This window comes from Drosophila busckii, chromosome X, assembly GCF_011750605.1.
Source record: "Drosophila busckii strain San Diego stock center, stock number 13000-0081.31 chromosome X, ASM1175060v1, whole genome shotgun sequence".
Classification (NCBI taxonomy): Eukaryota; Metazoa; Arthropoda; class Insecta; order Diptera; family Drosophilidae; genus Drosophila; species Drosophila busckii.
The window spans coordinates 18,838,470-18,858,935 of record NC_046608.1 but is presented as its reverse complement, the minus strand read 5'-3'; the positions used below and the strand labels follow the sequence as shown (position 1 = coordinate 18,858,935).

General features: G+C 42.0%; 2 protein-coding genes across 2 annotated transcripts; one reads left to right on the top strand and one right to left on the bottom strand.

The window, feature by feature from the left end:
* Window positions 1–274: 274 nt before the first annotated feature.
* LOC108605733 (activating signal cointegrator 1 complex subunit 2 homolog) lies at window positions 275–7,129 on the top strand. The gene is made up of 3 exons (XM_017995528.2): window positions 275–427; window positions 3,992–4,440; window positions 5,463–7,129. The coding sequence occupies exons 1-3, from the start codon at window positions 407–409 to the stop codon at window positions 6,814–6,816; spliced, it is 1,824 nt and encodes a 607-aa protein (XP_017851017.1). The 5' UTR covers window positions 275–406; the 3' UTR covers window positions 6,817–7,129.
* A 5,225-nt stretch (window positions 7,130–12,354) lies between these two features.
* Window positions 12,355–17,745, bottom strand: LOC108606554 (probable phospholipid-transporting ATPase IF). Its single transcript, XM_017996755.1, has 10 exons — window positions 17,517–17,745; window positions 16,611–16,818; window positions 16,422–16,547; window positions 15,814–16,360; window positions 15,336–15,750; window positions 14,542–15,266; window positions 13,981–14,483; window positions 13,102–13,915; window positions 12,720–13,046; window positions 12,355–12,664 (listed from the first exon to the last, which is right to left on the bottom strand). The coding sequence occupies exons 1-10, from the start codon at window positions 17,664–17,666 to the stop codon at window positions 12,451–12,453; spliced, it is 4,029 nt and encodes a 1,342-aa protein (XP_017852244.1). The 5' UTR covers window positions 17,667–17,745; the 3' UTR covers window positions 12,355–12,450.
* Window positions 17,746–20,466: the final 2,721 nt, after the last annotated feature.

The following is a 20,466-nucleotide window of genomic DNA, read 5'->3' as shown; positions in this document are numbered from 1 at the left end:
CGTTTGGGTGGTCGGTCGGTCGGCATAAAAACCAAGCGCATCGCCAGCGCGAGGCACAGTAAGTCGCGCGACTTTTGAACGCCAGCATCAAGTGCAAGCGCCCGAGATAAATTCGCCTCAGCATCTTTTTTTGCAGTTACTATTTTTTTTTTTGGTTTTTCATTTACGTTTTGTGTTGTGTACAATTGAAAAAAAAAAGAAATAATAATAACAAACGGCAAACAAGTGCGAACAATCTAAAAAACATAACTAGATGCATATGTATGTGTGAAAATTTGTTAACAAATGTGCATTGTTTAAGAAAATAAACGAACTGCAACTGCAACTGCAACTGAGCAAGCGAGAGAGCACGCGAGCGTGAGCGAGTTAGAGATAGAGTGAGAGCAGCCATAACCTTTGTGGAACAATGAGATTAGCATTATTATTGGTATGTATAGACGAGAGCAGGAAGCAAAATCTGTATTTTTTTATTTTATTTGTTGCATAATCAAAGCCCCTCCCCCAACACCCAACTCCATGCTCATAGCCAGCGCCATCCTCAGCTGGCAATGCGGAAGCTGCTGCTGCTGCTTCGGCTGCGGCTGAAGCTGCAGCCTCAGCCTCACCCAAAACCCAATTAAATAAAAAGTAAAAGCAAAGTACACGTTGCTGCTTTTGTTTAAAGAATAGCCCAAGACTTGGCTTAAATTTAATTAGTTTAAGTATTTGTTGCTTTTGTTGTTGCAGCTCGACTTGCATTTAATTTGCATTTGCAATTTACAGCTTTTAGTGTTTTTTTAGCCAGCCACTAAGCCGGCTTGGCCAGCTGTGCAAGCCTTGTTTCACTTTCAGCCTGTTAGACCACCCCCCTTCCCATCACACCCCCTCGTGTTGTGGCTATGGCTAATGTTTAATGGAAATGGAAAATGTGAATTGGGGTTTGGCGTTTGGGGGCAACTGCTGGGGAATGAGCACAAGTAACGTAATAGAGCCAGCGCTGTGGGTGTTGTTGTGGTTGCTTGTGTGACAACAGCAACAACAAGTTTGTCAGTTCAATGATCTTTGCTGCAGCCAGCGCTTAAATGCGCTCATAAATTAATAAAAAAAATATACATTAAAGTTCTATCAATTTAAACATTTTATTTTAATTAATTAGTTTCGTTATAATTATGCGCTATTTATTTGTTAATGCGCATTTATTATATGCACCAATTAACTCTTTTGTATGCAAATGTTTCAGCAACAATGCAGCGCAACATTTGAGTTTAGCAACATGCGCATGCTGCAGAAAAAAATTCCATTGCAAAGCTAACGGCACAATCATTCGACTGACTGAGCAGCCTTGCGCAGCTGCAGCGACGCAGCTAACGGCGCTTGCGCTCTTTCAACTTATGCGCTCTGCACAGCAAGCAATTGACATGTGCTAATGCTAATTGCGTGTGTGTGTGTGTGCTTGTGTGGGAGTGCTTGACTTGCGCTCGCTTGCTCACACACACACACACGCATACTAAGAGCTGCAGTTTCGTTTTGCACTTGCCCTTGCCCTTGCCCATGATACAATAATACAAGGTAGCGGACTGCGCTCTTAGGTTACTTAGCTTCTTCTTCCTTTTTGCTGCTTTCTCGCTCTCGCTGTGTTTCGTTTTGTATACGATGTGAGCGGGGGCGAATGAAGCTAAGTACCCAAACACTCAAAAAAGAAGAGCGCAGTCCGCTCTACCTTGTATTATTCTATCATGCCCTTGCCCTTGACTGTCAGTCTTCTGTTGAACGCGGTTTTGTTCACAACGTGCGCAGTGTGAATTCAATTAGTTTACTAATTAATGTGCTGTGTATAAATTTAACAATTTGCAATTGCATTTTGCAGTTTCATAAGACACTGGATGCCCAAACTAATTGGCCAACTTTATATAAATTAGCATTTAACTGGATTATTGACTGCAAAACAAACGCCATGTGTATGTGTGTGTGTGTGTGTGTGTAACTTACGCAAATGTGCTGAGAACTCGTTTGTTACGGAGTTGTTGTTGTTGTTGTGGTTGCTTTGCTTGTTGGTTATATAAAATTATTAAGCTTAGACACAGGACTTGCGCTTTTATATAAACTTAGTGCATTTTAATGTTTTTTTTTATTTGCTGTTGCATCAGCGTTGTTTTTGCTAGAGATGAGCGCGTGCTGATTAGCTCAATAGAAAGTTGCCAAATAGCTTAAACGATATATTTGGAATTTGTTGAAGTTCTGCCTGCCTGAGCTGAGTTGTCACACAAAGTGAAAGGCAGCATTTTCAATTAAATTATTACACTAGTTAAGCAGTCTATGGCTATGGCTATTGTTGTTGTTTTTACTGTTGTGCTCAGCCAAAAGATAAATCAATGCTAGACAGGCAGTCAGAGCTTGCCAGTTGGGTGCTGTTGGACATGGACATTACATAAAGCCAACAACAACAACAACAACGAAGATCATATAAATTCGCATGTTGGCAAAACTTGTTAAATTCAACGTTAGTTAGTCAGTTCCCCCCCACTACGCACTCAACAAACATTTGACAAAAAAAAAATTATTATTATTGTTGTTGTTGTAGCAAGTGCTGCAAACTCTTCCTGCTGCCACAAAATATTTTATATAAAAACCAACGCATAAACTATGAGCATAAACAATAACAAGTTGAGTTATTAAAATCTGTTGAGAGTAGTATAACATTAAAGTTGACACACTGTGCCAGTTTCTGTTTGTAATTGAGTCACAAAATGCAATTAAATCTTTCTGTGTGGAAAGACTTAACATGTTGCAATTATCATTAAAAATAAACAACAAACAGCAAAACAAAACAAAACAAAGCAAGCAACAATACATAAACATCTTATGGCAAAGTATAAAATATATAAACATGTGCGAATTTGTTAATGTGAATTCATTCAAATAAAAGCAGAAATAAAAGCTTAAAGCTTGTTGCAATAGAAGCATAAAAAAAACATTAACAAAATATAGTTCAGTGGTTAGCTTAATGTAGTAAAATTTACATAAACCCAATATATATTTTAAAGTGTATTTTTCAATTTAAAAAAATGTATTTAACTTTTTATATTCTGTAATAAAACAAGTTCAAAATATAATTGAGTGTAATTTGCAGAATTTATTTATAGAGTCATTTAAATATTTTTAGCAATTTTCCAAATTATTTGTAGCTAAGCTTAGCTATTTGTAGCTGTTTTCTAGCTGCTTTTGAGCTTGTTTAAATTAATTCAGCTATTATTAGTTAATTTAAAAAATGCATTAATGAAATACTTTTATTTTTGACAGCTCTTATTTTAATAATTTGGGATAAACCGCAAGTGTGCCAAGTTTAAACTAAATTGATTAAAAGCTGACATGATTAATTAATTAGTGTGTCAAAAAGAAAAACAAAACAAAAAACTGCTTTTTGTTTATAATGCGTAGCAACAAAAGACTGAAGACTGACAACAAAGCGGCACGAAAACAAAAGACAGTAGCCATAAATAAAATAAAACAAAATAGAAATCGAAATCGAAATTGAACAAATTCGCAACACTCTTCGTCGTATCTAAAAATATTTTGCAGCTGCATTCATTCAAACAAACAACAAGCAAATGTCAAATGTAAAAAGCTTTGTTTCTATGCATGTGTGTGTGTGTGTGTGTGTGTGTGTGTGTGTGTGTTTTGCTCGCTTTTATTATGTGGCTGATCTTTTGACTTTATTGATTTTTGATGTTTGCCTTTTGGGTAACGAGTTCATGCCATAGCCAAGAGCAGAGCAGAGCAGAGCAGAGCAGATCAGAGGCAACAACAATGACAACAAGAGAGCTTTTGTGCCTTTCGGCTTTGGCAATCGTCTTGGCTGGTGATTGCTTTGATTGCGTCTCTTACCTTGAGCCAAAAGCGCAGACAAAGCCTTCGAAGCAAATAAAAGTTCACTCCCCGCCCCCCTCCTAATCCAGCTAATCCCAGCTAGAGTACACTCTCTTATTTAATATTATGCCTTTTTTTCGCGCAGTGCACGCTAAGCGCTTTGGCTTGTTTAGCCAGCGCCTTGGCCTCGCCGGAGCCTCCCACCAAGTCCTCGTCGAGCGCCTATCCCAAGAAGGTCACCACGCTAAAGAAGCGACCCACCAAAACGCCCACCAGCTCCACCAGCAGCACCTCCTCGGCCAGCCATGCCACCAGTCGCAGCACCAGCAAGCCAAGCAAGCCACGTGTCAAGATCAGCAGCATCCTCAAGGCGGCGACCACGTCAACAACAACAACAAAGGCAACTGTGAAAACAACAAAGTCGCCAGCACTGGATGCTACCTTCAGCAATTTGCCCGCTGATGATTTGGAGTTCATCAAGGAGCTGGACAAGCAGTTCAAGCTGCACGGCAACAAGATCAAAATCAAAGTGGAGCGCGATAATTCAACAGCAGCCAACAAGAATAGCAAGCGCACCATTGATGGCGAATTGGGGTAAGTGCTAAATTTATATAAATTTATTAAATTGGTAAATCAATTAGCAACAAGTTATTTATATATATGCAGCAAAAATCGGTTGTATGCAAAACAAAAAAAACGTTAAAAATGCTTTTTTTAATCAACTAACTTAACTAAATTACAATAAATTTAAATGTGCTGAAGAGACAAAATACAAATACAACTTGAAACGATTGATGGATTTTTAAGCTAGTGTATAAGCTGCGATTAGGTTAATACTTGTTATTTCAATAGCACTTTATTTAATTAAAACAAATGCTACTGTTCTAGCTTATTAGTTTAAGTGTCTAAATAAAAGCTTATTGCAGCCTATTAAATTATATTAAATACAATTAAAATTTGCATATAGCTATAAAACAAAAAAGTTGTTGTACAAATTCTAAAATATTTTTAAATTTATATGCTAGTTTAAATCTATTGAGTGGCCTATTTGAGTAAAGCAGTTTGTTTAATTTGTTGGCAAGCAGCAGCGCCAATTGCAATTGTCATTTAATCTGTTGCTGTTTTGCAAGCAGTTTGCTTTATATATTCCTTTATGGCAATTCACACACACGCAGCTAAGACCAACAGCATTAGCCGTGACGCATTTAGCCGCGACAACAACCAAGCAGTGAGTCCTGCCATGCGCGCGCGCATGTGAGAGAGTCACGCACGAGAGCTGCAGGTACTCAATTTGAGGTATCGCACACCAGGCGCACAGCAATCCGCAGGCAGCAATTTGCGGCAATGACTGCAATAAGCAGCGAACTTGCATATGCAAGTAAGTTCGTTGCCAAAGTCATTCATATTTTACACTGGCTGCCAAGCAAAAAGAGAAAAATGGCAATAACTAGGCGAAAACTAAACGGATTTTCAAAATTTTTAATTTGCTGCACTCAGCGCACGAAAATCTAACAAGCTGCATAAAAATATATAAAAAATATATATTAACATATAAATTTTATGCAAAATATCAATGTACAATTAGGTAATGAATCCCAATTGCTTTTCTTTTGCAGCTATGGCTACGCTCATGCCGGCTATGACTATACGCCGCCCAAGTTTATGTTCTATCCGTACTCTCAGCACGATATTCCGGCCACAGAATCGCCCGAAGCGGAAACCTATGCCGCCTACTCGCCAGCCATGGACTATGAGGAGTCGCCAACGCCGCCGCAGCATCAGCAAGTGACCAGCGTAACCATTGAGCCCTCCTATTCGTATGAGCTGAAGCCACAGACAAGCTACGAAACGCATCATCAACAGCAAGAGCAACAGCAGCAGCAGCATCACCAGCAACAGCAGCCGGAGACGCAGCCACAGATTGACTTGCCACAGGCTGAAGCCGATGGCTATCAGGAGCCAGTCATAGTGCTGCGCATACCTGGCCCAGCCAAATATGCGGCACATTTGCAAACGCTGCTGCAGCAATATTTGGAAATACGCGCTGCTCAGTACTTGCAACTGTTGCAGGAAGCAGAGCAACGCAAGCAGCAGCAGGAGCAGGAGCAGCAGCAGCCCGAGGAGCATCTACCACAGCCATATGCCACGCAGGAGCAGCACGAACAGGCGCACTATCATCCCGATGTAAGCTATGCGCATCAGCTGGCGCCCACGCCGCCACCAGTACAATATGGTGCCATCGATGATGTCTATCAAAGCTACAAGGGTCGCCATCAGTACGAGCAGCCAGCCACAGCGCCGGAGCACGCCTACTACACACACGCCCATGCCCAAGCCCATGCCCACTATCAGCCACAGCCGCAGTTCTACTACGCACAGCCACAGGAGCAGCCGCAACAGCATTACGAGCAACATTATCAGCCACAGCTGTATCTGATTGCCATGGCTCCAGGTCCAGGTCCAGCGCAGGCAGCAGCGCATTATGGCGAGCCAGCTGTTGCGCAGGCTCAGGAGCAAGCTGCAGCGCCACAGCAGCAGCCCATCTATGTGCCCGAACAGGAGCCAGCTGCTGCACCCGTCGAGCATGATCTGCCCATAACTGAGAACAATCCGCGCTCCACGCACACCAAGGTCATCTTCAATCCGCCCAGCTCCTATGCCAGCTATGAGCAGCAGCAGTCGTCAGCACATCAATCCTCAGCAGCTGTGGCAGAGCCCGCTGCCGACTATCAGCCGCCCAGTGCGCCCAGCAGCGCTGGCAGCGAGGAGGGCATTACTCAGCCGCCCTACAACTACCATGCCCATGGTCTGAAGATGCTGCATGGCATGCGCCAGGGCAAGCGCTCGGCAGGCAACGAGCAGCAGGCGGAGCATCAGCTGCAGCAGATTCGCGAGTATGTCCGCGAGAAACTCGGTGCTGAGATGGGCTCCGCTGTGGAGTACAAGACAACGCAGCTGCTGGAGGGCTAAATAGCAAGCAACCAGTGCAGTACAGTACAGTACAGTGCAGCCTGCCTATGACGCATGCGCTGTACTGTAACGCGTATGTTTATTATTCGTATTTTACCAATCATTAGGCGCATCTGTCATTTCATTATTGTTGTAAATGCAGTTAGGCATATATCCAGCATATATGTATGTATACCTATTGTTCGTACTTAGTATTTATTATGATTCTGGAATCAGCTGCATACCATCAAACGATTTCTCATCCTTCATCTGCCTGCGCTACGCCCGCCACCCTGCACCCTCCACCTGCGATTCATTGTTTTTGTTTTTGTTTTATTTTTTGTAAATTTCTTTGTATTAATATTATTATCATTATTATTATTGTTCTCATGCCCATTTCATTTAATTGTTATCAAATTGTTTATTATGTAATTCATTTTTGTTTGCGCTGCTTGCTTCAAAAGACAACTACAACAAACAAATTGTGTTCAAATGTGTGCAATATAAATTAGTGTTGTAACTTTTTCTATATAATTTGTACATAATTATATTTGTGCTTTTACCATTTACATATATGTATTTATACAAGCATAAACTTGTACACCAATAAATGGAAATTTTCAAAATACTCTCACTATTCAGCTGTAACAATTAATTCAGTTAAATGCATTTCAAACAGCCAAGACAACAACTATTTTTAGTGGATGCACCAATCACATTAGCCGTGGCAACATTTAGCCAGGACACCCATCAAGCAGTCCTTTCATGTATGGCGTACACCAACGCGTCTGCTTCAAAAATGAACACCTGCAGTTCAATTTGTGTTATAAAGCACCAGGCGAACAGCAATCAGCAGCAGCAATTTGCGGTAAAGACTTCAATAAGCAGCGAACTTGCATACGCAAGCAAGTTCGTTGCCTTAGTCATTCATATTTTGCACTGCTGCCAAGCACATGCAATCCAAAAGAGAATCTTGGCCATAACTCGGCCAAATCTGAACGGATTCTTAAAATTCTTGAATTGCAACACTCATATTGATGCTTGTAACAAAGTTGCATCATTACATTTTGCAGTCTACAACTTTTGACTTTTGGCCATTTTTAACAAAATTTTTTCAAAAAATCGAATTCTTTAAATTTTTCAAATTTGAATGCAGATCGATAGAGTCTCGCCCTCCGAGTGTGGCAAATCAAAATTTTTTGATAAGCGACCTCATCCTGCAGAGATATGGCCACTTTTCTCTTGGGGATTGCCTGTGTTCGGCAGCATATACATATATGTGAATCAAAGATACATTCATATATTCAAATAAAGTCATACAAGGACAAAATTGCGCCGCCTTCTGCCTTGAATGTCTACCCAGGCGCCTCCTGCATCCATTTCCAGCAGCAATCGGAATTGTATTGCTAAACTTGCAAAGGAGCAACTGCGTCACATGAACAAGCAACACACTACAGTGGGGTCAACGTCCTGGAGACATGCCGGAGCCTTCTACGCTAAGGACTGCAAGATCACCAATCGTCCTGCTTCTAGGCTAGCTTAAATAAATATCTTTGTTTAATTATATGTATTATATATTATGTATTATAATATGTATTATATGTAAGAAAATAAATGTGTACAAAATGCAATTGCTATAGTTATGCTGATGAGCATAAATAATGAATCATGAATTGCAATTAATAACACAACTGACTTCTTATGGTATATTGGGGTGGATTATTTTAGGATCTTTTCCCAAATAAACATGTCTCTTCCAATTCCAAAAGGAGGATATGCATTTTTGAGATCCTTGCTATCGAAACTATCGAGCTGCATACCAGGATATCCAGGATCGCAGAAAATAATTTGAGCAAGTTCGTTGCTTAAGTCTTTTCTTGTTTACATTTTGCATGGCCAAATTTCATGGTTTTTTAGGTCCAGTTTCTCCATTATCCTTCTGATTTAAAAAGGACCTGCATTTTCGTGCTCTATTCGAGCAAAAATCCAACTGCTCCAGGATATCCAGGATGCAACAAAAATTTCTTGAAAAAATTTGCAGGGTTAGACGGAAAAGTCTAACCAAAAACACAAAATGTCCTTTTTCTCCGAAACTACAAGAACTACAAGGATGTCCTTTGGTGTCCAGGTTAGGTGTGCCTGGAAGCTCAGAGATATATATCAAAGGACGAATGTCGTGCAGGAGCATGAGAAACCAGCTTTTTTCGTATACAGAAAAAGGCTATATCTCCGAATTCCTTGACAAGAAATAGACGGAAATTGTATTGCCAGAACGATTATTGTTTGAAGGCCCATGTGTTCTGAAAAAGACGTCGCCATTGTCCTCTGTAGTTCCGGGGAGAAAATACGGATTGTGTTTTTGGCCAATGTTGCTCGCACCCTGAAACTGTATAATTCCAAGTCGAACTGGACATTTTAGATGACCATATTTTTTTGTGGAGATCGAGACGTCTCGTCCTGTGAGTGCCGAGAACAGCAAAATTTTGGAAATGCGACCTAATCCTGCCAAGATATGGCCACTTTTCTCTAGAGGATTGACAGTGTCCAATAATCAATGGTTGCTGCCGTGCAGTCCAATAATCAACTGGTTTTTGCTGCGCATCCAATAATCCTGGTTTTTGGCACGCGCGTTCCAACTACAATGGTTGCCGCGCATCTCCATGAATCAACGGTTTGCCGCGCATGTTCCATATAATCTGGGTTGCGCGCATTCCAAAATCAAATGGTTTTGCCGCGCATTCCAATAATCAATGGTTTTGCGCGCATCTCCAATAATCACTGTTGCTGGCGGTGCAAACCAAGACTGCATCTGTTGCTGCCGGCAGTCCAAGTAATCAATGGTTTTTGCCGCGCATTCCATCATAGTTACCAGGTTTAGTGCCGCGCATCCAATAACGATCAATGGTGTTTGCCGCGCTTCCAATAATCAATGGTTTGCCGCGCATTCCAAAATCAATGGGTTTGCCGCGCATTCCAAAATCAATGGTTTTGCCGCGCGATTCCAATAATCAAGGGTTGCTGGCGTGCAGAGACCAATAATCATTGGTTGCGGCGTGCAGTCCAATATAATGGGTTTTCGCTGCCGCATGTCAATATCACGGTTTTGTCGACATTCCAATAATCAATGGTTTTTGGCCACGCGCTCCAATACGATCAACGGTTGCCGGCTTCCAATATAATGGTATTTGCCGAGACATTCCAAATCAATCAACGTGTTGCTGGCGAGTGCAGACCAATAATCATTGGTTGCATGCTGTTGCAGAGAAGAAATGGTGTGCCAGCGCTATCCATATCAACCAGGTTTTGCCGCGCATTTTCCGAATATCAATGGTTTTGCCGCGCCTTCCAATAATCAATGGTTTTTTGCCGCGCATCTCAATAATCAATGGTTTTGCCGCGCATATGAATAATCAAGTGGGTTGCATGGCTGTGCCAGACGGAAAATCATTGGTTGCTGCCGGCTGCAGTCAATAATCAAATGGTTTTTGCCGCGCAAGTCCGAATATAAGCGGTTTGCCCGCGCAATCTCCAATAATCAATGGTTTTGCCGCGCGATTCCATATAATCAAGTGGATTTGTGCACGACAAGCCGGCATGTCCAATAAATCAAATGGTTTTGCCGCGCATTCCCAGATATCAAATGGTGTTGCCGCGCATTCCAATTAATCAATCGGTTTTGCCTGCGGACATTCCAATAATCAATCTGGTTGGCCCGGATTCCAAGACAATGGTTTTGCACCGCGCCATTTCATATCATGGTTTTGCCGTGCGTCCATATCAAGATGGTTTGCCGCGCACTTTACACATATCATTGGTTTTGCCGTAGCATTAAATAATCAATGTTTTTGCCGGCATTCCAGGAATACACTCAATGGTGTAATTTTGCCGAGTGATTTACATTAAATCAGTGTTTTTGGCGACGTCCAATAGATCAATGGTTATTGGCTAGCGCATATCCAATGAAATCGCAGACACGGTGTTTTGACCGCGCATTCCAATATAAGGTTTATGCCATCCAATATCAATGGTTTTTTGCCGCGACTTCCAATAATAGGATACGGTTTTGCCCGCATTCCAATAATCAAGGGTTGCTGGCGTGCAGACCAAAAATCGTTGCTGCCGTGCATTCCAATAATAATTGGTTGTTGCCGTGCAGTCCAATAATTCAATGGTTTGCGCTGCATCCATAGATCAACGGTTTTGCCGCGCATTCCAATAGAACCAATGGTTTTGCCGCGCATTCAATAATAATGGTTTCCGCGCATTCCAATATCTAATGGGGTTTTGCTGCGCGCATTCCAGATAATCAACTGTTTGCCGCGCATTCCAAGATAATCAAGTGTTTTGGCCGCGGCATTCCAATAATCACGGTTTTGCGCGCATTCCAATAATCAGCGGTTGCCGAGCATTCCAAGTAATCATGGTTCTGGCGTGCAGACCATGTAATCATGGTTGCGCCGTGCAGTCCAATAATCATGGTTTTGCGCGCATTCCAATAATCATGGTTTTTGCGCGCATTCCAATAATCAATGGTTTGCCGCGCATTCCAATAATCAACGTTTTTGCCGCGCATTCCAATAATCCATGGTTTTTTGCGCGCTTCCAATAATCAATGGTCTTGCCGCGCATCTCCAAAATAATCAACGGTTTGCCGGCGCATTTCCATATAATCAATGTTTTGCGCGCATTCAAAATCAATGGTTTTTGGCCGCGCATGTCCAATTACCTCAAACGGTGTGTTGCCGCGCAGTGTCCAAGTAATCAAGGCGGTTTGCCGCGCATAGTCACTAATCAATGGTTTTGGCCGCGCAGTTCAATAATCAATGGTTTTGGCCGCGCATCTCCTATACTCAAGTTGGTGCGTGGAGTGCAGTCCAATAATCATGGTTGCTGCCGTGCAGGTCCAATAATAGTGGTTGCAATGTTTTTGTGTAGGGTTTAGTTGTTGTCTCCGCTAATTTTCATCCTAAAAGCATGCAACATATTTTGCAAAAAGTGTTGCCTACTTTCGCGGTTGTAAACAAACCAGACCACGTTCTGCAAAATATCAATCTTTAAATGGCTATAACTCAGCGAAAGGATGTCCGATTTCAGAGTTTTATGCATTGCTATACTCGTGAGAAGCATTCTAATTAAACTGCATTTAAATTTGAAAATCTAAGAGATTCGATTTTTTGAAAAAATTCATGATCACGAATTTTGTTAAAAATGAGCAAAAATCGAAAGTTGCAGAATACAAAATGTAATGATGCAACTTTGTTTCTAGCATCAATACGAGTATGTAACGGTAATCAGGTGCACAATAGCTTGATTATTGGCCAAGTTATGACCAAAAAACCAATGCCACAGAATTGTGTTTTGTTTAATTTCAAAGATTTGAGAAGCTGTGATAATTTAGCTACAAGAAGTCCTTGTAGTCCTTGCAGTTTCCAAGCCATTGCTACCTACCCCTAGCATTTCGTACCATAAAAATAAAAACATTGTCAATGCATGTCAATTTAGTTTTTATTAACAAACAAACATTATATAAATGTGGGAATTTACACATAAAAAAACAAAAAAAAAAGTATTACAAGCTAAGTGACGAAAATAAATAAATAAAACAAACTGTACAAAAGAATGCTAACCTATGTTTCTATATATAGAGTGTAAGTATTATAAGTAAGTCGACTCGAATTTACGGCGCATTTCCAGTTTGCGCTGTTTGCCTGGAAAAATGCTAAAGCTTTTGATATTCAAAGCTCTTCGGAGCATTTTAAGCGTGAAATCGGGCAACAGACAGGCCACCATACACAATATGATATATAGCCAGACAGGCAGCGAGGCCAAGAGATTATTATAGGCCCAATAGATATCCGTATCGTAGTCACTGCAAAGGGAAATGAATTAAAGCAAAGTGCTTGTCGCTTGAGTGAAATACTTACAGATTGATGACATTGTAGATGACCGTGGTGATCATAAATGCAAGTATAGATAGGATAATGGTCGCTATATACCAATAGGATAGATACATGGACTCCAGCCAGACCTTCAGATTGACTATGATGACCACAGACCACATGAGCAGTGTGCCAAAGCAGGAGAAGGCAGCAGTCTGGCCGCCATTGAGCACCACGTTGTTGAAAGAGAAGATGCCGTAGAGGAAGTAGAATATGGCAACCGAATGATAAATAGCAAACATGGTCCACATAAGAAAGTAGGGCCAATGCAGCTGCTTGTTGTCCGTATTCTTTTTATAAAGCTTGGGGTTTCTGCAAGCAAACAAGCGAGTTATTAAGCAATCAAACCTCAAAGTCGATAACTTACTGCATTAGCGTCTCCTCGGTGTAGGGCTTCTCGGTTAGCGCTATGAAGAGAATGGGCAGCGAGGTATAAATCACATTGTAGAGCGTTAGGAAGAGCGAGTCGTAAACAGATGACGAGGAGAACAGCGTGTGGAATTGAAATAGAAACATAATGCCCATGAATACAATATTCTTGTAGAAAAAGTACAAAACCAGCAGCGATAGCCGCACGGTATGGTAATGGCCATGGACGAGCAGCAAGCGCTTCAGCATGCAGAACTTGGCAAAGGCAAAGTCTGCACAGCGTGCCGCCTGCCTGCCCTCGCGTCCCATGATGCCGATGCCTATGTGGGCCTCCTGTATCATGGACACATCGTTGGCGCCATCACCAATGGCAGCTGTATTGTAATTCTCGTTGGAGGACTTGATCAGCGCCACCACTTCGCTCTTCTGCAGCGGACTCAGGCGACAGCAGAGCACCGCCTTGCATTTGACGGCAACGTCGCGGAACTCCTTGGGCGTCTCGGCTAGCGCTACGCTCAAACTCTGTCCATCGATAAGCAGCGCACAGTCACGTCCCATGCCGAAGACAATCTCACGCTCCAGCACATTGAGATGCACCAGCAAATCCTCGCGATTCTTGCACTCCAGTATGATATACTTTTTGGCATCGGGCGGTATGTGGCCGCAGGAGAGCGCAATGTTCAGCGCAGTCTCGACCTTGTCGCCTGTCAGCACCCAGATCTTAATGCCGGCTGCCTGCAGCGAGACAAGAGTATCAGCAACATCGTCCTGCAGCGCATCCTCCACAGCAGTGGCGCCCAATAGATCCAAATCTAACAAGTGTGTGTGTGTGTGTTAATAATGTAACTATAAATGCTATAACATCAGCGTTACTCACTGCTCTCAATCTTGGCATAGCACTGCTCGCTAAGCTGCTTGCGATTCTCCAGCGAGCTATTTGCCAGCGCCAGCGAGCTGACAAACTCCTGATAGTCCGCCTCGCTGATCTCCCGACGCGCTATGGCCAGCGTGCGCAGACCCAAGCGCGCAAAGTCGCTTATATGGCCGTCGGTCTTGGCCACCATCTGCGCCGCGCTATTGGCGCAGAGCGGAAAGACGTAGCTCTCGGCTCCCTTGGTATAGATCCACTTGCGTCCAGCCTCATCGCGCACAATCACGCTCATGCGCTTGCGGTCCGATGTGAACTCGAGCACGTGCAGGCGATAGAAGCGCTCCTCACGTGGCTTGCTACTGCCAAAGGGACGCTTGTAGTCCAAGTGCGGCGGCACGACGCGCACATGCAGCACCTCATCATCGTCGCCGGTATAGACGAGACCCAGATTGGCGCAGGCCTCCACTAGCGCCTTCTCGTCCGGACTGGATGCCTGGTAGTCCAATAAGCTGTGAAAACAAATTCAATTAGTTGTGCGCATTTAGCTTGGAGATTGCTCAAACTTACGACAAAGTCTGTTGGATTTCATTTTTACGTCGCTGCGATTCGGCGCGTATCAGCAGCGTGGGCTGGCGCGTAAATGTGGGCGCTGCATAGGATTCTCTGGAGGTGGTGCTGGCGGCACGAAACAGTCCGGCGGCAGGTGGCGAAGCGCTGCCCACGGGACTTGTTAGATACGCATTGGGCGCGCCATAGGAATGCGCGCGTCGATGGCCAAAGAGTGCGGCATTGTTGGCTGCCTGCTCGTACTGCGGCAGATCGCGCTCCGAGTTGGAGCGTTGAAACTGCAGCGACGCTGGCCGCATAATGTTGGGTGCGCTCTGCAGTCCATTGACGGCCAGCTGATCCATGGGCAGTGCATTGCTGTTGTTGTTGTTGCTCTGGCTGTTGGCGCGCGTAAAGTTGGGACTGCGTTTGACCACTTGCGGACGCTTGCGCCGCTCGACTTTGTAGCCATCATCGGAGATGAGCAGCGGATTGACATCGGAGGAACTGACAGGCGCATGTGCGCCGTTTGGATGCGCCGAGAGCGATGTTTCAATGGTGTGACTTACATTCAGCTCACTGTGCTGACTAGAATTGTGACTCTCCTCGGTAATGTCCGACATGTTGTTATCCTTGGCCGGCAGCTCAGCTGCTGCGGCGGCGGCGGCGGCCTCCTCTGTCGTGCTGGTGGCCACCTGCACAGTGTGGCAAATAGCCAGCGCCTGAAAGAAAACCTTCTGGTCCAGCTGCACAAAAGCAAGCGAGAGGCAAATAGCGTGAGCATACTCAACTAAAAGTAAAAATCACCAACTTACATTGAACTTGTTTATGTCTATCAAGGCTTTGGTCTCCTCATCCTCCAGTCGCGTCTTCTTATAATGATATTTACGCCCTGCCACCGAGCACTGCTGAAAGTTCATTTCGTTCTTGGTCAGCGTGCCCGTCTTATCCGAGAAGAGTATATTGATCTGTCCCAGCTCCTCGTTCAAATTGGATGTGTTGACCACACACTGCTGATCCGTCTCCTCCTCGTACAGCTGCGTATCCCATTCCATGAACATGCTGCCTATGACGCGCTGCAGCTCAATGGTGACGTACAATGAAATGGGTATCAGATAGTTGAAGAGTATGAGAAACGATAGATAGTCCTGTAGAAACTGCTTGACGCTGTAGCCATCGGCAGCGGGTCCCAGATAGGTGAGTTTTGGTATCACAAAGAGCTCATTGTAACTGTAAAGAGTACATTATATAGTATATATATATATGTATGTATATTAACAATTGCTCACTAACCGCTTGAGGAAATAGAGCAGCGTTACGATTGCTATCAACGCAATCAGTATAAAGATAAGGAAACGATTCACATAGACCTCACTGGAGGCGGTCTTGTTGCGTGTGAGGCGACTGTTGAGCTGCAGCTTGGTGGTCATGCCCGTGTAGACGGCACAGCCAATGACACACTCCGTATTCTTAACACGCGACCCACGCAGCAGCACATTCTCCGCAGTGAGCGGCAGCACACGTCCCTCGCCGCCGGCCAGCTCCAGTTTGCCATTGAAACTGTAGAGATCGGTGCCAGGGCTCTCGCACTCAATGATGCCCAACTTATGCATTTGATCAATGGGCACTGTGGGCAAATCTCGCGGCACCATCAGCGTCTTTAGATTCGATTCGCCATCCAAATTGGCCGTTGTTATAAAGCACTTGCCATGCGGATCTGTGGAGCGCAGCAGCACCAGATCGCAGGGCACATCGCAGTCGCGTTCCACAACAATCAAATCGCCAGCGGCTACATTTTGTGATTGTATAATCGACTCGACGCCATTCCTTATGATTGTAACTGCAAAAACAAATGACAAACTATAGCTGGGCATAAATTTTGTTATAGAGCTGTTGTCTACCTGGCGAACGATTAACCACATTGTCTGTTCTAAAGCGCAAAATGTCTTCATATCCTTGCTTGGCGGCTGTTACTGCAATTACAAATACCAAAGGCAGCAGCGATGTCATAGGCGACACAGGACTATCTAGAAAATTCAAAGATATATGTAAATGTATAATATTCGAATTCGAAACAAATTTGCACTCACCTATTAGCAGCGATATTATGGTCATAACCAGAAAATAAAAATTCGCAATGCGACGAAATTGCTCCAATAGATTCTGCGGCAGAAATGTGATGAGCGTATATTTTGTTGATTTTATGCAGTTCTGTTTGCTCGGCTTCTTCTTTTTCAGATCATCGGAGCCACCAATTTGTATCTGCAGCCAGTCATTGATTGTGCTAACCCGCGAACCCTAAAACGTACATCGAATTAGTTGTTGTCTATTTATAAATTATGCAAATGCCATCCGAACTAGTTCAATACCAGTGCGCACTGTGCGTATACGTCATATTTTATATATGTGTATCAATCTGTATGCTTCTTCAGTGTGCGTTTGACTATAGGTTAATGGGGTTAATAAATCTACATAGAATACATACGTACATAATAACAATTGTCTATCAACTTATGCCTTAGTTCGTTCGTCTGTACGAATCTATATGGCAGTTAGTTTTGACAACTTAGAGGGTTGTTCAATCAATATTATTTATAACTTTTACGCTTGCAAAGATTTCTTAAGTGTGCGCGCTGTACTTGAACTTGAACCCTTTGAGAGAAATCATGTACAATTATGAGATATTTCCTAGACAATAATACATAAATTATTGTTAAGAAATCATATTAAATTCTATAATGCTTGTCATATTATTAAAAAGAGAAATATGCATAAGCAAAATAGTAATAATAATAATATACTACAAGCCAAATAAAAATATGTCATTAAAATATATCTAGAGACTTTAAATATTGTGCTACCCTTTAGATTTTTTATGTTACATTTAAACAATACAAAATCTTTGGCACACCACTGTTTGAAAATCTCTAATAAATTTTAGCGTCTTAACGGCTTTTCGTTAACTTGTTGCTTTCTGCCCCATTGACTTTGGTTACCTTACGCTGTTGCCATAAATAAGTTTCCTTTAAATGCAACTGCGTCTCCTGCGCTTCCTGCCAAAGTGGCGTATGGTGATAAGCGGGTCCAATTTGATTAATGCGTCGCAATCCGCTTAGATGATGCTCGTGGTGGCCAAAGAAATGCATTTTTCAATGGATCAAGACGCCATAGACAAGTTATATGCATCTTATCCATAGATCAGCTACATATATGCACTGGATGTGGGCACCTGACACACACACACACACACACACACACACATGCATACATATGTGTGTGTGTATATAGCTATATGTATATTTTTTTTTCTCAACACATTAAAAGGTATAACCTTAAAACGATGTTAAGTGGGTAATTTTAACACTTCAATTGAACAGTTCTATACACACACACACATATATATAAAAGCTGCATGCATGTGTGTGTGTGTGTGTGTGTGTGTGTATTGTACATCAATGCGTGGTATTTGTTTATCACATTTACATGACTTTTAAGAAAATACATTAACGCGCTTTAAAATTATTAAATGCGCAAAGTTAAGAGCGCGCGCACCGCCGCATTAGAAAAACTTTTGTTGTTCCTTTTCGATTCATTACACTTTAAGCAGTTTCAATTAAATATTGCATATGCATTACATACAAATTAACAATATAATTATTGTCTATATAGCAATGTTTGTTTACTTTTTACACACACGCGTGAGAAAATAATATTGAAATCAGTACGAGCGGCTCGTTTAACTTCGTTCTTAAGTGTGTTCGCCCCTTTAGCGCAGTTCGCATACTGACGCGTCTTCGCTGCTGCTGCGACTGATGCTCAAAATCTGCTCATGCATGTGTGTGTGCGTGTGTGTGTTACAGCTGCTGCTGCTGCTCTTTGCGCTTTCTCTCAACTGATTGAGCGCTAGGCGCCACTTACACACACACACCCTCACCCACAATATCAAAAGCTTCTACTATTGGGCAAGCTCCCTCTCCTAAGCACGTGTGCAGTTCTATGTGTGTGTGTGTCTATGCGCTGCTCTCTTTGAGCTCAAGTTGAAAGTTCGCGTCGATATTTGATTGAGTTCATTGCTACAAATTATTACAGGGTGCTTTGGGTAGAATATTGTACATTGACTTGAGATCAGTCAAAATGAAATTTAGAGATGGGGAATAGCTATTTTTTAAATATAAAATTAAATTAATTAAGTCAATAATTCAATTGAATTTATTATATAAAAATTCTACATTTTTTCAAATTTTAAAATGCGCAAAGCTTTTAGACTGTTTAAAAATTCTTATACAGTGTTTAAAACTCTAATAGTTAATATCGTATGCCAATGACGTTACAACAATGTTCCCAAATAAATTAAATTCTTATAGAGCAATCGTTTAAAATACCAACAATCAACAAAGCGTGAGTAACTCTATCGAAACTTATGTATTAAATATGACGAGCTGATAATCGTACGCATTTTTGCTGTCGATTTGGTAATACAGGTGCTAGAGGCGAACGCCCCGCCCACGCCCCCGCCCAACCTCAGCCACTGTGTATAGCCCTAGGCTCTATAGTACATACACATATTTATAGATAGAGTGTGTCATTGTCATATCAAGGCGCAGTTATAGTGCCAGATAAAAAAAGCATATGGTTTATATATATATATATATATATATATAGATAGGGGATTTAGGTAACGAAACAGACAAAAGTTAAAGACTTTAAGTCATGAAGCATATTGAATGGTCATAAACTTATGTTTAATTAATAGAGCAGGGCATAGTGAGTGAGAGACAGAGAGAGAGAACGAGACTCTGTACTAATTCAAAGAGATTTAACTTTTTTTTATGCAACTCACCCGTTTAAATAACTGATCCATGTTTGCCAACAACAAAAACAAAAAGAAGCAGCAATTGTTTTACTTGTTTACACTCTGTGCGGGATTTGTCGTCGTAATATCTCAGCTACAAATGTGTTAACGACTCGAAGCCAACTCATACTAGAGCCCACAACACAAACAAATTTTTGGTTACTCGTTTATTTTTTCTTTAATGCTTATCAGTCGCGCTATTATTATCAAATACCAATCGATCTGACAAAAAGCAGAACTTTGTTTTAAAACAAATAATATGAAGAATTTAAAGTTAAGAGCACACACACACACACACACAGACACACAATAGCCAAAAATCGTTTGAGGTATTGCTTATCAAAATAAACCGAAAAATACTTAAAAGGAAACAAGCTTCAACATGATCGCCAGTAAAGCTGCACGCTAACTGTTTCAGTGCTCTCCACCATATTACCAAATGCTCTTTAGCCAAGAGAGCGGATAAGAGAGGAGGGCGCCGTGAGCAAGGCTATCAGCTCATACACAGACTTAGATAAGATTAACTATGTTACTATGCTCACATACAAATACTCAGTGACTTAACACGCGTATCTTACGCTCTTACTCTCTCTCGCTCTCGCTCTCTTTGGTTGCACTCTGACTCCATAAATGCAGATAAAGCTGTGTACTGTAGTTTATTAGTTTATCGACATTGGGGTACACCTGTCCCAGCCATTAGCCTACCTTAAACAGAATAATTTCACAACGCGCATCATAAATTTAAACATAATATTGCCCGATATCTGCGTCTACTATATAATTAGAACTGCTTGTCACTTACTGACGCTTTTTATGGCCATTTTCATCCGATTTTCTGCATGTAATCATTGCATACTCTATGGGGCAGGCGCAAGTTTACAAATTTCATTTGTTGTTTACATTTATCATTATTATTAGCTGGCTAACTTTAAGTTTAACTTTAATTTGTATATTACTCAGCTTCTAACTAAGCTGCAATAAAATTCTCAGTGTAGCGCGCCCAGCAAATTCGCAGAACAAAATACTTTTAACCTTTGAAGCATTTGGCATTAACTAATGATTAATGTTGACATGCTATGAATCATGCGCAAAAA

Bases quoted from the DNA above. Each gene is read 5' to 3' on its own strand.
- LOC108605733 (XM_017995528.2), top strand. From the start codon at position 407: ATGAGATTAGCATTATTATTG. The intron at 428-3,991 runs GTATGTATAGAC...TTTTTCGCGCAG, and splicing joins TGAGATTAGCATTATTATTG to TGCACGCTAAGCGCTTTGGC. The intron at 4,441-5,462 runs GTAAGTGCTAAA...TTTCTTTTGCAG, and splicing joins ACCATTGATGGCGAATTGGG to CTATGGCTACGCTCATGCCG.
- LOC108606554 (XM_017996755.1), bottom strand. From the start codon at position 17,666: ATGCATTTCTTTGGCCACCACGAGCATCATCTAAGCGGATTGCGACGC. The intron at 16,361-16,421 runs GTAGACAACAGC...TTGTTTTTGCAG, and splicing joins TGTGGTTAATCGTTCGCCAG to TTACAATCATAAGGAATGGC. The intron at 13,047-13,101 runs GTAAGTTATCGA...GTTTGCTTGCAG, and splicing joins ACCGAGGAGACGCTAATGCA to AAACCCCAAGCTTTATAAAA.